Source organism: Melanerpes formicivorus, unplaced genomic scaffold (assembly GCF_026170545.1).
Source record: "Melanerpes formicivorus ecotype bairdi unplaced genomic scaffold, bMelFor1.0.p_v2 SCAF_56, whole genome shotgun sequence".
Lineage (NCBI taxonomy): Eukaryota > Metazoa > Chordata > Aves > Piciformes > Picidae > Melanerpes > Melanerpes formicivorus.
The window spans coordinates 2,292,038-2,307,719 of record NW_027142408.1 but is presented as its reverse complement, the minus strand read 5'-3'; the positions used below and the strand labels follow the sequence as shown (position 1 = coordinate 2,307,719).

Here is a 15,682-nt window from a genome sequence, read left to right as displayed (position 1 = left end):
TTACATTGGATTTCTTGCTTCAAAGAGAAAATCCTCTACCTGAGTCTCTCCTGAGTCACAGAAGCAGATCTTTGGTAAGCTGCCCAAGGCCAATCATTTAGAAAAGAGACAAATCCAAATCCTTTCGCCCCTGTGTTTCCCAGGTCAGAGAATGAAAACCTGTAGGCCTCCTTTTCCCATCTTTAGCACACACTCTCACTTGGGACTTAGAAAGCAGCTTACATTTGACTTGCAAGAGAAGGCTGGAGGCATGCTTTTGCTCCCTGGAGAGAGTGCATGAAAAGAATGCGCTGCCTTTTTTTTGGTTGTTATGATTATTGTAAGCTTTAGAAACTCGAACTGAAGCAGTAAGAGGGGAAAGAAAGGCCACAGCCAGGCAGCTGGTACTGCAAGGTATAAGCACAGCCTTGTCCTGTGCCAGCTGGAAAGGAACCACGCTGGGAAACAGCTTGTGAAGCACCCCTTGCACCCTGGCTCCCAGCACATTGCTGCTTACAAGCAGCCACACTTCTGCTGCAGCCCAGGCTGCCATGGTGTGTCCAGAGCTGGGTATCCTGCACACATGCCCCCAGTTGTGACTACTGAACAGGAAGGTTCAGCTTTGTGAAGGTCTCATAAAGCAGAACTCTTATAAAGCAGAACACTTTGAGGTCAGTTATGAAAATGATCCTCATTTCCCACCTTGGTCTCTACAGACCCACACAGAGCTGAGGGGCTTCAAAGGGGAGTTTCCAGAATCCTGCTCTCTGCCTATTTGCATTTCAAAGCAATTAAGACTCTAAAAATACTCTCCAGAGGCTTCAACCTGAGGGAGAAAGGTCCCATTTCATTAGTGCTTATTAAGTTTTTCTCAGGCTTCCTTTACCTTCAGAAGCCATTTGGGGCAAGGAGAGGATAAGTGAAGTAGGAATGAAAGGATCCTATGACTCATGAGCATAAAGGAGTTCAACATACACTTAAATAAGTCAAGAAAAGCTGCTGCTGGCCCTGGTGCCAGTGGTGTTCCTCTTGTCAGTTGGCAGGCAAGGTGCTTTCTCCCTTCAGATCTGACTTCACCACACCATCTTCATTATTCCACGTGCCATAGCCTGGACCGGGAGAATCTGGTTGTATTTTGCCTGTCAGTTTTTGCCCTGAGAAAATGGGGGTGAAAGAAGAGGAAAAAAATAACCCTGTGAAGAATTTTAATAGCACAAATCCTCCCCCAGCCTCTGCCCCTGCTCCCCCAATCCATCATTTCAACATTCTTTGCCCCAGGAATCGTCGCTTTCCTTTGCCTGGTTGTAACAATGGCTTGGAAAAGCCCTGAAAAATTCCTTGACAAAAGAGAATCTGTTTGGGAACAGGAAATAGAAAGGAAGGGGAGAGAGTGGATTTATTAAGTCTGACTAGAGGCACATTTGTGACTCAATGTTCCTAGGTCCTCTCATTATCTGATATTTCTGCTTTAAACAGAGGGGGGGCAGGGGAAAGGGGCTAAGAAAGAGCCCTACTTACCAGGAATACTTCCACAGTCGATAAAAGGCATTTGTAATTCTTCCTCTTGTTGATTTCTTGCAATTACAAACACACCAAGGAAAGCCAGGAGGCACCTGCAAAACAGCAGTGGCACAGCACCATCAGAAACAGCTCAGTGCATCTCAGAGGAGCGTTCCTTCCCTTCTTCCCCTTCCAAGGATTTCCAAACCCAAGCTGCTCAGTTTTTATTAAAGGAACTTTTCTTCCTGGTAGCTCTCTAAAATTCATCTTGGGCTGCCTCTCAATTTAGTTTTTGCCTCCTGAAGCTTTGTTATCAGTTCCAGGACTGTGCTTTCAGCAATCCACACCTAATCAAATGCTTGTGAGTGCGAGACCGCAACATTTGGGTCCCTGAGCACAGAGTGTCTAAGCTAACATCCTAGCATTTGCCATTCCATTAACAGCCTGGCTGATGACAATCAACATCTCTGTTGTTTTTCTCCTTTGCCTGTGTGTCTCAGGGGCAGTGTGTAAGCCAGGAGCAATGAAGAACTGCTCTGCTTGGATGAATCTCCTATCTGCTCTGTGCTGGACACACACAACCAGCAATTCCTGCCTGCCAAACCCTTCGGTTCAAGTTGCTCATGGCCATTTTCTGTCACTCTTCCTGCAGTCAGACAGGACAGCAGTTGTGTGCATTTCCCCCAGCCCAGCTGCAGAGGATGGAGATGTCTGGAGCTATCAGCCCTGTTTGTCTGACAGCACCATGCAAGACACCCCCAGCAGTTCTGGGAGATGCTTTTAACCATCCCATGCCCATTGCCATACAACTGTCACCTGTCCCCAGGGTTCTGACTGTGCTGGTAGCCAGTAGAAGGTTTCTGCTCTCCCAAGCCCTAGGTCTGTCTTTAAACATTTACTGTTAACAGCTTCTTAGCATGCTCTGAACTTTTCTGTGGGCATGCTGTATCTTTCTTTTGGCATAAGAAAGTAAGGGAAGGATATGATGGTGCTGCCTTGTAGGCAAGCAACTAACATCCTTGTCCAGGCCTGGTGGCACCAAAGACCAGCTGGGCACATTAAGTGGAAGGTACCATGGGAGAAGATTTCTCCCAGTTGTAAAAGCACCCTCCAGAACATGATCTTTGGTGGAGAGCAGTGAATTCTCCTTCCTGCTGAGTCATAGGATTGTCAGGGTTGGAAGGGACCTCAAGCATCAGCCAGGTCCAACCCTCCTGCCATGGGCAGAGACACCTCACACTACAGCAGGTTGCTCACAGCCACATCCAGCCTGGCTGCAAACACCTCCAGGGATGAGGCTTCCACCACCTCCCTGGGCAACCTGGGCCAGTCTCTCACCACCCTCATGGGGAAGAACTTCTTCCTAATGCCCAATTTGAATCTACCCATTTCTATGTTATTTTTCCCATTCCCCCAGTCCTATCACTCCCTCACACCTTCAAAAGTCCCTCTCCAGCGTTCATGTCACCCACAAAGATGTTAAATAAGCCTGGTCCCTGTACTGATCCCTGAGGGACTCCACTTGTCCCTGGCCTCCACTGGGACATGGACCCACTGACAGCCACTCTTTGGGTGCAGCCATCAAGCCAGTTCTGTGTCCACTGAATGGTCCATCCCTCAAACCCATTCTGCACCCAAGGAACACATGCTGCTGCTTTTCCCTTCCACCAGGAGATTAGTAGTTCATAAGTGTCTCACATTTTTACATACTTGGACTCCAACCCAGGCCTCCAAACTCCCAACGCGCAGACATCAATCTTTCCTCTAATGTGTTGGGTGTTTTTTTATCCTGCTCTAATGGCTATTCCATAATACTTTAATAACAAGGGGAGTTTCTTCTTACTGAGAAGAGAGGGGACCCCGCGAGGCACCGCCGCTGCTGCAGCACAAAGCTCGGGGCAGGCTCCAGGCTGATCCACTTACCCCAGCAGAAACATGAAGAGGCTCAGCGGAGCTGCGCTTTGGAACTCCCGATAAAATACGACCCCTGGAATGCGACAGAAACAAGAACTGCAGGGCTTGACTGGCTTCCAAGCGATATGAGTTACAGCTGGGAGGGTCAGGAGAAGTGTCATGCTCAGAGGGAGAGAGCAAAGCAAGTCCCCAGCCAGGTACGAACAGCCGCCGCGATGGGTTGGCTCTCTGTGCCTGCATCCCGTCGTCCAGGCGGTCTCGGGGTGCTGCCTGGGCCCGAAGCAGATCCGGTGGATCAGGCTGGAGCACATGCTGTGTTAGCAGCTCCACAGATGCAGGTATTTTGTGCACTGTCAGCAGCAGTTTTTCTGCAGGTCAAACTCCAGGGCTTACCCACCAGCAGGCTCGTACCGCTACAGCTCACAGGTTCTTCGTGGATTTAGCTAAGGCCGTGTGGACATCTTAACTCCAGCTGGGAACAGGTTTTCAATAACTAGCTGTGGCCCTGATGTTTACACCGAGTTAAGGGCTCCAGCAGGCAAGCTTGCCAAATCTTTCTGGCTGTAGGGATCACCAGCCCTTTCTGGTCACCCCTCTCCCAGGAATTAGCACCTCCGCAGTGGAGGAAGCGAAGGAACCAGATGTGTATCTGGAGCTCAGCTGCCCTAATTCACAGCCATGTATATTAGCTTTAAACCACTGATGAGCATCCTTTTACTTGGAAAGGCCTGGGTGTGAAGGAGCACAGCTGAAGGGTGACTGTTTTTTCAAAGCCTATAGCTGGGAGCGAGGGAATGATGAGACAGATCCCTCTGCAAGCACCCCGGCAAGACTCAGCAGAGATTGCTCTTCTGCTTAAACAATGCTTTAGCTAACCTGATGCAAATGCATCATGCCCCCAGTCTCAGAGCTATTAAGCCATTCCTGAATAACTACTTGATCTTTTCAGGAGGCAAAAGGCCAAATTCCCCATATGGCCACAAGAATGCAACCCCCTTTTTTTGGCACGGGTCTCCTCTCAGTCACAAAGTGTAGGTCTCTCCTGACACAGGTGCTGAGGCAATCTGCGCTTGAAGCTAACTCCCTTTCTCATTAATGGCAGCTCTGCCTGAGAAACTCCTGCCTAGCAATGACAGGAAAGCCCCCAGCGTGCCTTAAAATGAGTCATAAATGTTCTAACAACAGGATCATTTTGGCTGGCTGCTGATGCAGCATCCCAGGCACCCTCCCTGCTCGTGTTCTTGCGCCCCGCACCCCTTCCGAGACTCGCAGCCCCTCGTTAACGGCGCCGAGTTCAGAGTTCTCGCCCAGAAGAAAATGTTAAATGCTTTAAAAGTCTTTGGAGTCATCTTATTTCCTTCCCTTAACCTGGAATCCCACCTTCTGAAACGGAATACACACGAGCTGCTGTGGAGCACAGCTGGTTGTCGTTGGAGTAGTTTGCCAGGCCGTCCAAATTGCTCCGCCAGTTCCGGCAGGGAGAGGCTGGTGCGCACATGGTAAAGGCATTTGCTGGGTGTCAGGATGAGGCTAGGATACAGGCAGGTCCTTCTAGCAAGCCATCAAGGCACAGTAAAATGCAGATATCAATTCTGGAAGCACTAGCATTTTATTATTCTCATTTTGCTTCAAGAGTTGGGAACTTATTAATGCTTTTTTTTCCCCTTTTCTTTCCAGAACTTCAACACCTGCCACTTAGGAAACACTTTTGGGGCATTTTTGGTGAAGACAAACGTGCCTGGTCTTTATTACTGTTAACAGGCAGCAATTCTGTGCAACCTGATGCTTAGAAACCCACTCTGTAGAGGCAGCAGAAGAATCACAGAATGTTAGGGGCTGGAAGGGACCTCAAAAGATCATCCAGCTCACCACCCCCTGCCAGAGCAGGATCAGCTGTACCAGATCACGCAGGAGCTCATCCAAGCAGAGAGAATCACAGAGTGTTAAGGGTTGGAAGGCCAGAAACATACCTGAAATGATGGCACTAAGGGTGAAGAGCACAAAATGAATGGGCACAACTGCTGTCACGTCGTACAGGTGTGTTGCTTGATTCAGGAACCTGGAAGACAAACATCATTGCACCTCATGCCTACAGGAGGTCCATTGCCCTTCACACCAGTTGAAGCCACTTCACATCAGCTTAACAATAAGTGCAACCAGTTTTTATCCACCACAAGCAGCAGGTAGCCCTGGACAGATGTGTGTTGAACTCACCTTCTAGTTCTGGCTATGCAGAGTACAAACAGCCAGGCAAAAGCTAGACTGGGATGGATCCTTCTGGCCATAGGCTGTCATTGGAGAGTCCTTTGAGGCACTGCTGGAAAACCTTTGTCTGCCACAGGTAAGGGAGGAATGCCTGGGTATTCCTGCTGATGGCCTGCACTGGCTCTTGGAAGCAATGCTGCCTGCAAGCAGCCAGGGACAAGTGGTTCTAATTTAAACAGGTTGTGTGTCCAGCACAGACAAGAACCTGAGAGTTCTCATAGGAACTGTTTCACTTTGCTTAAGCCCACTTTGCTGCTGCTGCTCAACCCAAATTGGCTACAGCAGGTACTTGTGTGTTTATCCATGCAATAAATACCCCAGACACACTCTGTCCTGCTGGGAAAGTCCAGGAAGGGGGTTCCAAGCCTGTGCTTTCTGGGTTAGAAGGTCTGCTGCGCTCCTTAGAAAGGCAACACCAAAACCATCCCAAGAACCATCAGCAGAAGTGTGCAGGACCACAGGAGCATCCACAAACCTGCAGGGCTGAGGCACTGCCTGGGGAGCAGCCTGCCCCAGTGCATGAAGCAAGCAAAGCAAAGCAATTAGTGCACTTGTATAGAGATCAGAGCTATCAACATTTACCCACGGGCGATGAATCATCAGGATGAACTCTCAGATGCACCAGCAAATATTTTGTTCTGTGAAGGGTGCATTTCAGATGGAAAGAGGGGGGGGGTGGGAAATAATAATCAGGAGACTGCAGAGTGTGTTCAAAACCTATAAAAAGCCCCACAGTGAAATGTTTCACTGCTGCAGTATATGTGCACAGTGAAAAAAACTATCCAGGCTTGGATCTGTTTTAGCCATTAAAGTAATTGCAGGGTAATTTTAGCAACTGCTGAGCAGTCTCCATGGTGCTTTAAAAATAAAGAAATCCTACATATCCACAGGATAGTCAGGATTTTAAAGTCGTTGAAAACACCTCATTATTTTCTCCCATTTGCAGCAAATTTGGTCACAGGGACTGAAACAATGATACCAAGGCCCAGCCTTGGATCCAGGAGGATGTTCCAGCACAGGCTGTTCTGAGCTAACCCACGACAGTCAAACAAAATCTGAGAGGAAACAAACAGGATGAAAAAATCCAGGCTGACAGCACTGCCTCCTGCAGAAAATGTGTCTGGTGTTTTAGAGGAGAGATGAAGAGACACTGAGCTCAGGGAATGGCATGGGCACATTGTCACTTCCATTCTAATCTTCACCCAGCAAAAAGAAAGGGAGGAAGGAGGACAAGAAGAGGGAAGAAGGAAGGAGGAGGAGGAGGAGAAGGACAAGAAGAGGGAAGAAGGAAGGAGGAGGAGGAGGAGAAGGACAAGAAGAGGGAAGAAGGAAGGAGGAGGAGAAGGACAAGAAGAGGGAAGAAGGAAGGAGGAGGAGAAGGACAAGAAGAGGGAAGAAGGAAGGAGGAGGAGGAGGAGAAGGACAAGAAGAGGGAAGAAGGAAGGAGGAGGAGGAGGAGAAGGACAAGAAGAGGGAAGAAGGAAGGAGGAGGAGGAGGAGAAGGACAAGAAGAGGGAAGAAGGAAGGAGGAGGAGGAGGAGAAGGACAAGAAGAGGGAAGAAGGAAGGAGGAGGAGGAGGAGAAGGACAAGAAGAGGGAAGAAGGAAGGAGGAGGAGGAGGAGAAGGACAAGAAGAGGGAAGAAGGAAGGAGGAGGAGGAGGAGAAGGACAAGAAGAGGGAAGAAGGAAGGAGGAGGAGGAGGAGAAGGACAAGAAGAGGGAAGAAGGAAGGAGGAGGAGGAGGAGAAGGACAAGAAGAAGGAAGGAGGAGGAGGAGGACAAGGACAAGAAGAAGGAAGGAGGAGGACAAGGACAAGAAGAAGGAAGGAGGAGGACAAGGACAAGAAGTGAATTCAGCAGCTTCCCATTTAGCCAGCTTTTATTTCCTATCTCTAATGCCCTGAGCTACTCTCCCAGGGAAGCCAGGCTGGATGGAAAGCACTTTATAATCTGTTACAGGGGAGTTCCTGAGTCAGCCATGGGGAGTCAGGGCACAGTCATGCCTGAACTTCTTTGATTCCACATGGGAATGGCATGTCCTGCCAGGAGAAAGCTGGGGTGGCTCTTCTGCTGGCAAATCATCGTGCAAGCAAACACTCAGACTGCCCCTGGGGCAGCCTGGATGAGATTACTGAGCCGTTCCATCAGCACCTGAAGCAGAGGGACCAGCATAGAGGGAATGGACTTTCTGTTCAGCTGCAAGCCATGTTTTACCATCCTGCCACCCCCAGCAATCTGCAAAGGCAGCAGAAAACAGCCCCTGAGCAGGCCAGTGGGGACAACCTGGGTGTCCCCTGCCCAACAGAAGTTAACTGCTTCCTAAAAAGGTGCAGACAGGCAGGGCAGCACAGTGCGAGGTGCAGCTTAATGGAGGCAGGGAAAAAGCAGAGATAAACTCTTTTCTTTGGTCTAAACAGTGACATAAGCTGAGGAAAAGAGATGCACAGCAAAGGTAAATGTGGCCATTTGATTACTCAGCAATGAAGGTACTTCTCAGTCTCTGAAGGGGACCTGCAGGGAGGCTGGGCAGAGCCTTGTGGGTCTAGGACAAGGGGCAAAGGTTTCAAACTGGAGCACGGTAGATTTAGGCTGGACATCAGGAGGAAATTCTGCGTGATGGGAATGGTAAAACCATGGATCAGGCTGCCCAGGGATGTGGCTGAGGCCCTGTCCCTGGAGACATTCAAGGTTCCTGAAAGTAACCCCCCCAAAACTGACATAAAGACAAATTCCATGTAATGAATTTAAGACTGTGGTAAAACTAGAAGTAAATTTAGGAAGCCCTGCTGGTAGGTGATCACAAGAGGAGCTGACATCTCTTATATTAAATTACAAACTAAGAAATAAAGCCTAAATAATCAATACAACCAACTGCAGGCAATTCATGCACCAAATGAAGCCTAAATAATCAATACAACTAACTGCAGGCAATTATTGCATCAGATGAAGCCTAAATAATCAACACAACCAACTGCAGGCAATTCATACACCAAATGAAGCCTAAATAATCAACACAACCAACTGCAGGCAATCCATGCATCTGTCAAGGCTCTGCCAGGAGTTTCTTGCCTCTAAGTGCAGTTTGTGTCTGGAGCTGATAGCAATAGAGAATAAAACAGCCAGATGAAAGGTGCATGAAAAGTTAGGAGGTGAGTTGGATTTCACTTACTTGACCTGGAAAGCACAAGAGGTCACCATTAAGACAATCATGATGTAGAAGACAGGGTATGTCAGCTGCATTTTCCCTCTCACAGAGAGAGCTATCATGCTGGCCACAGCCTTCACAGCAATGACACTCAAGGATGCTGAAAGGGAAGAGGAGAGGTCAGCAGGGCACAAGTCACAGCAGTGGCTTCAAAGGGAGGATGTGGCAGTTTTAGGCTGTGCCTAGAAGATTTCCCACAGGTCTTGAGCAAAGCATGGTAGAATGTAAATGAATTACCATGGGATGCAAATAATCATGGCAGCCATTCAGACCAATGTGAAGTTAGCTGTGTCAACTAACTCCTCCTCTCTTCGGTTTCCTCTGCCCTAGCTGACACTAGCTGGTTGCTTCTGCTGGCTTGCTGACCTTGGCTGCATTTCTTTCTTGTGGCTAAGTGAAATGGAGTGGAGTAGAATAAACCAGGTTGGAAAAGACCTTTGAGATCATCAAGTCCAACCTAGCACCCAGCACCATCTGATCAACTAAACCATGGCACCAAGTGCCTCATCCAGGCTCTTTTTAAACACCTCCAGTGATGGTGCCTCCACCACCTCCCTGGGCAGCACATTCCAATGGCCAATCTCTCTTGCTGGGAAGAACTTCTTCCTAACCTCCAGCCTAAACCTCCCCTGGCACAGCTTGAGACTGTGTCCTCTTGTTCTGGTGCTGCTTGCTTGGGAGAAGAGACCAACCCCCACCTGGCTACAACCTCCCTTCAGGAGTTGTAGACAGCAAGAAGGTCTCCCCTGAGCCTCCTCTTCTGCAGGCTAAGCAACCCCAGCTCCCTCAGCCTCTCCTCACAGGGCTGTGCTCAAGGCCCCTCCCCAGCTTTGTTGCCCTTCTCTGGACACCTTCCAGCATCTCAACATCTTTCCTAAACTGAGGAGCCCAGAAACTGACTAACCAAACCAAACCAAACCAACAGGAAAAACAACAACAGCAAAACAGAGAACCAAAACCAAACCAAACCCAACCCAACAACAAACAGAAAATAAACCACCAGGGTGTTTTGTTTGCTTGCTGGGGTTGGCTTCTTTTGGGAGAGTGGAATGTTGGGGGTTTTTTTTAGCTGAAATAGCCCTGGAAGTTTCAAAACCTAGGAAATGGTTTTCCTCTCTCTGATAGAATGACCCTTCCCCTAAGGCTAGTGTGACAAATGAGGTCACTTTCCAGCTGTGAAGGCAGGAAGCTCAGAAATCCCATTTTAATCTGAAATATTTCCCCCCCAAAAGCCCCTTCTGATAACTCCCAGGATATAGAGGAGGTAAGATAATTCCCACCAAATGAACTGCCAGAGTAGTGCTAAGCAAAGCACTCACAGATTTTGTGGTCACCTCTGTGTTTTCTTCATCATGAAAGCAGTTCTCACAGCCAGAGAAACACAAAGGCTGCCCTCTCTTTGAAGAAACCTTTCTACATTCAAGGTCCATCTGTATGAACCCTCCACCAGGAATCCACCTGTGCAGGTATCAGACAGGGCACAACTCCCCTACCACAGGCTGCCACCCAGACCCCAGGGCACAACTCCCCTACCACAGGCTGCCACCCAGACCCCAGGGCACAACTCCCCTACCACAGGCTGCCACCCAGACCCCAGGGCACAACTCCCCTACCAGGAGCTGCCACCCAGACCCTAAGGCACAAATAGACTAGACTAGAGTAGAACAGAATTAACCAGGTTGGAAGAGACCTTCGAGATGAAGTCCAACCTATCACCCAACACCAGCTGATCAACTCAACCATGGCACCAAGGGCCTCATCCAGGCTCTTCCTAAACACCTCCAGGGATGGGGACTCCACCACCTCCCTGGGCAGCACATCCCCATGGCCAATCTCTCTATGAAGAATTTCTTCCTAACACCCAGCCTGAACCTCCCCTGGTGCATCTTGAGACTGTGTCCTCTTGTTCTGGTGCTGGCTGCCTGGGAGAAGAGACCAACCCCCACCTGGCTACAACCTCCCTTCAGGGAGTTGCAGAGAGCAAGAAGGTCTCCCCTGAGCCTCCTCTTCTCCAGGCTAAGCAACCCCAGCTCCCTCAGCCTCTCCTCACAGGGCTGTGCTCCAGACCCCTCCCCAGCTTTGTTGCCCTTCTCTGGACACCTTCCAGCATCTCAACATCCTTCCCAAACTGAGAGGCCTTAAAGCTAAAGTGTTTAAACAGTTTCCAAGCACCATGGCACACAGCCTCTGTGAAAAGAGGCAACAGCCTCAGTAATAAGCAGGGAAGCTCTTTCCTAATCAGCTTTTCTCTTCAGCAAGGGACCACAGGAAGAATCCTGTGAAATGTTTCAAGGGTTCTCCTTCAGCACACTCATTTGAAATTGCCCTGATCTGATCTGAGGAAAGTGAGTGACAAGGAACGATCAAGTTCACAGACAGCAGCATCGAAGCGAAGCACTCTTACCCAGCAGTGCGACCATCATCAACAGAACCACGATGTGCTTCACAGCCTTTCTTTTGTAGAAGTAGAGGAGAATGCAGAAGGTGATAATTTCTAAGATCTGTAGGGGGGAAGGCAGAAAGTTAGAGCTGTGAAAGCAGGCAATAAATGCTTCATTCAGTCGCCGAGATGTCACTTGCGTTTTCTCTGCTCTGGCAGGTCAAAGGTGAATTACTTAACCATCTCCTCCTAAAAGCTTCCCCTTATTGCTGGTTGGCTGAGCTGTCACACAGTTGTCACCTCCTTCCTCCCACAGAAAAAGCTGAGCTTCAGCCAGTTCTTATTTCTTTAGCTGTGTTTTTTCTTTCCTTCTCCTAGCTATACAATTAATGTTTGTTGCAGAGGATACCAAGCTGAGTGGTGTGGTTGCTAAGTCTGAAGGCTGGGATGGCATCCAGAGGCACCTGGACAGGCTGCAGAGGGGAGCTGAAGAGAATCTCATGAGGCTCAATATGGCAAAGTGCAAGGTCCTGAAGCTAGGTTTGGGGCAGTCACAGATATCCATCCAGGCTGGGGAGTGATGAGATCGAGAACAGCCCTGCAGAGAAGGACCTGGGGCTGCTGGTGTGTGAGAAGCTGGGCACGAGCCAGCAATGGGCACTTGCAGCCCAGAAGGCCGATGGCAGCCTGGGCTGCATCAAAAGCAGCATGGTCAGAGATGGAGAGAGAAGATGCTGCCCCTCTGCTCTGGGGAGACCTCACCTGCAGTGCTGGAGCCCTCAATACAGGAAGGGCATTGACCTCATGGAGCAGGTTCAGAGGAGGGCCACAAAAATGATCAGGGGGTAGGAGCAGCTCTGCTATGAAGACAGGCTGAGGGAGCTGGGGGTGTTCAGCCTGGAGAAGAGAAGGCTCCAGGGTGACCTAGTAGTGGCCTTCCAGTGCTTGAAGTGGGCTAGAAGGCTGCAGAGGGACTGTTTGCAAACACCTGCAGGGACAGGACCAGGGACAATGGTTTGAAATGAGAGCAGAGCAGATTGAGAGTGGATGTTAGGAAAATGTTCTGCACCATGAGGGTGCTGGAACACTGCAACAGGTAGCCCAGGGAGGTATTTGAGGCCCCAAGGCTCTGAGCAACCTGATCTAGTGGAGGATATCCCTGCTGACTGCAGAGAGGGTTGGACTGGATGACTTTTGGGGGTCCCTTCCCACCCAAACCATTCCATGATTATCACAATTACTGAACCTGATTATTGTCCTGTTTATGGGGGCCAACAGAGTCTGTCTCCTTGTGTTTGCCACCAATACACTATTTCATGCTCCATAATGCCACTCCACTTTTAAAGGCAGCAGTAGACTCAAAAACACCTGAGAGCACTGCCAGAGAAGCAGCTGAAGCCCCAGGGGTGTTACATAAAGCACCAGCCCATCTCTCACACTGGAGAGGGACTGCAGCAGGGCAGCAGCCAGCAGCTACAGTCAGCCACTGCAACTCTCAGCCACCCTCACACAGCCCCCACTTTAATGATGTTCAAAAATAGGAACAGAGAAGCAGTTTTGCTCTCTTTCCTTTGTTATTTGCTTCATGCTCCCAAAAGTGACCAAGAGGTGATTGGGTTCCAGGATGTTAGAACCACAAGTCCCCAGTTTAAACCACCTTAAAAAAAGGCCAATATTTAGCATAAGATTTAAACCCAAACACTAATAATGATTAAAAAAAGCTAAAGTCTTCACTGTGCTAAAGCATTTCACTGCCAGTTCTCAAAAGCATTCCTGGGCTAATCCTTGGTTAATAATCCTTGCAACCTCTTGCTGGGCTCATCTCCCTCCAGAGTGACATCTCTCCCCACCAGGACTGCACCCAGAGGTGAAAGCTGGGCCACTGGCTGGTAGAAATGAGGCTTTTCCCTCTTTCTCCCAGTGAATGCCTTGTCCAGCCCCCCCAGCTTTAACAATGGGTGTAGCTAAGTCAAGCACCAAGGCAGAAGGTAAGATTTCCAGACATCTTGACCTCCCTGTGCAACAGGATCAGGGTTTTGAGAGCACTTGAGAGGAGAAATAAAAGGTAGCAGCTTCGTTCTTTGTGTCACTGGCAAGCACATCTTGCAGCCAGAGGGGAATATCACATTGTCAGGCTGCAGCTACAGCAGCCTCCAAATAGCTTCCATAGCTGCTTTGACAAGCAGCAGTTGCCAATAGAGCAGAAGAAAGCTTCCCTCCCTCGGTGCAAACCTGAGCACCCATCTCCTCTCCCAGCCTCCTGGACTGTTTGCCAGACAGCCCTGCGGCAGCCCTGCTGGAGGCAGCCAGCCACACCTCAGGCATTGATTCATTTGACAGCCCCTAGACAGCTCTGATTACAATGCCAATAGAGGGAAGCACCATCATCTGCCCTGGCAAAACATGCCCAGGGACAACTGCTGCTTCATCACACCAGCTCTGGTGTTCCACTCCCTTGTCCCACTCACTTCAACCCTCAGAGTGGGCAGGCAGTGCCAAGCTCCCCCAGCCTCGACTGAGCCAGGTTATCATTGCTGGCTCTGTCCATCAGCACTCCGTTGGTCCTCACCCTGTCATCAGCCCTTCTCATGCTAAAGCCACCACAAACTCCACTGTGATCTCCTGTTTGAAGCAAACAGACCCTTCTGAAGGGAAACAGCCCAGCAGTACCACCAAGGGCAACTGATATGAGCAAGCAGTGTGGCCAAGAAAGCCAAAGGCATCCTGGCTGGGATCAGCAGTGCTGAGTCCAGCAGGAGCAGGGAGGGGATTGCCCCCTTGTACCCAGCTCTGGTGAGGCCACACCTCGAGTGCTGTGTCCAGTTTTGGGTACCTCAATAGAAGAGAGATGTGGAGGTGTTGGAACAGTGCAGAGGAGGGCAAGGAGCTGGGAAAGGGCTGGAGAATAAATCTGGTGAGGACTGACTGAGGGAGCTGGGGATGGTTAGCATGAAACAGAGGAAGCTGAGGGGAGATCTCATGGCTCTCTAAAACTACCTGAAAGGACATTGTGGAGAGGCTGCTGCTGGTCTCTCCTCACAGGTGATCAGTGACAGAACAAGAGGGAATGGCCTCAAGCTGTGACTGGGTAGATTTAGACTGGACATTAGGAAAAATATTTCCCCAGCAAGAGTGGCCAGGGAGTGGAATGTGCTGCCCAGAGAGGTGGTGGAGTCCCCAGCCCTGGATGTGCTTGAAGGTGGTTTGGATGTGGTGCCTGGGGATATGGTTTAGGGGTGACCCTTGTAGAGTAGGGTTAACAGTTGGACTTGGTGATCCTGAGGCTCTTTTCCAACCTGAATGTTTCTGTGATAAAAGAATCCCTGATGGCAGTCTGGGAAGGTCACACAGGTCTGTGTGCCAGGCTACTTCTGTCTCCTGGGGAAGCCCCAAGGGCAGCAGAGTTTCAGGGCCAGAGGTGTCAGTCCTGTGGTGGAACCCAGGGAGAAAGCTGCTGTTTGCTTTTGGGGGCTGTGATTGAAGTTCACTCAGCTCTGTCGAGTCTCACACACGAAGCAGGAAATTCAAACCACTAGTTCTCACCTCTTGCTGCCCAGCAGCCAAACCATTCTTCCATGGTTCTCTGCTGCTCAGTGACCATCAACAGGTCTCCTTCAGCCACAAGACGAGGGAGAGGCCAGCACACTGAGGGGCATTGGAAGCATTCATGGACCCTAACAGGACCTCATGCAGACAGGGACCCTCCTGGGGTGTCCCAGCAGCTGCCTGTGGTTGTCACTCCAGAATGACACAGAATAGTTCCTGCTCTCAGAGCTGATGGCTGTGATGGTGTTAAACACAAAGTGCAGGAATGGGAAGTGTGTGGATTCCAGCAGCTTCACCTTGTCTGCTCAGAGGAGCTGAGGGAACTTGACCTGCTTACAATCATTTTTGCTATTAGAACTGATCTGTGCTGAAGTCTCCTCAAGCCCACATCCCAGCAACATTAGTTTGTCATCAGGGTGTTTTCCACATCCCTGAGCATTACCAGGAGGCACCAGAACAAAATGCTGCATTGTCTGCCTCAGCTCTTTTGCTGGGATGTGCAGCAGCAGGGGGACCAAAGAACCAGAGGGGTCTTGTGGGCACCTTGAAGGAAAGGCAGAAATGCTTTGAACCTGATTGTACAGAGATGAAATACTAATCACCCAATATTCACTGGGCTTCTCATTAGGGAAACCTAAGAGCTTCCTCCATAATTAACACCTTCTGTAGTCACTCAAAATGGACATAAGCAAAAGAGGGAAAAGAATCCAAGCTAGGATATAATCACTCTCAGGCTTGACTCTGCTGGAGCAGGGTCTCAGGAGGTGTCTGATAGTTATCTCATGTGGGAACTAGAGGCTGTTTCTGCACAACTCCTCTGCTGCCAGTGCCACACAGAGATGGTTTATCACCTGCCCAGAACATTTTGTACCCTTGGGGCTTTGTATTTCTCA

At 49.7% G+C, this 15,682-nt stretch overlaps 1 protein-coding gene across 5 annotated transcripts in view; it reads right to left on the bottom strand.

The window, feature by feature from the left end:
• NIPAL2 (NIPA like domain containing 2) overlaps nt 1-15,682 on the bottom strand; it is a 57,056-nt gene that overhangs the window by 14,200 nt on the left and 27,174 nt on the right. For 4 of the 5 annotated variants that reach the window (XR_010990124.1, XR_010990123.1, XR_010990125.1 and 1 more), the window contains exons 6-11: nt 11,268-11,364; nt 8,828-8,963; nt 5,364-5,452; nt 3,403-3,466; nt 1,498-1,592; nt 955-1,133 (exon numbers count right to left, since the gene is read on the bottom strand). Coding sequence is in view for 1 of the 5 variants with exons in the window: in XM_068161167.1 (XP_068017268.1) it covers nt 1,012-1,133; nt 1,498-1,592; nt 3,403-3,466; nt 5,364-5,452; nt 8,828-8,963; nt 11,268-11,364 (603 nt within the window). In the remaining 4 variants the exon portion in view is untranslated. Of the gene's footprint in view, nt 1-500; nt 1,134-1,497; nt 1,593-3,402; nt 3,467-5,363; nt 5,453-8,827; nt 8,964-11,267; nt 11,365-15,682 lie in introns of those variants that run through there. The other variant, XM_068161167.1, reaches the window with a different exon arrangement.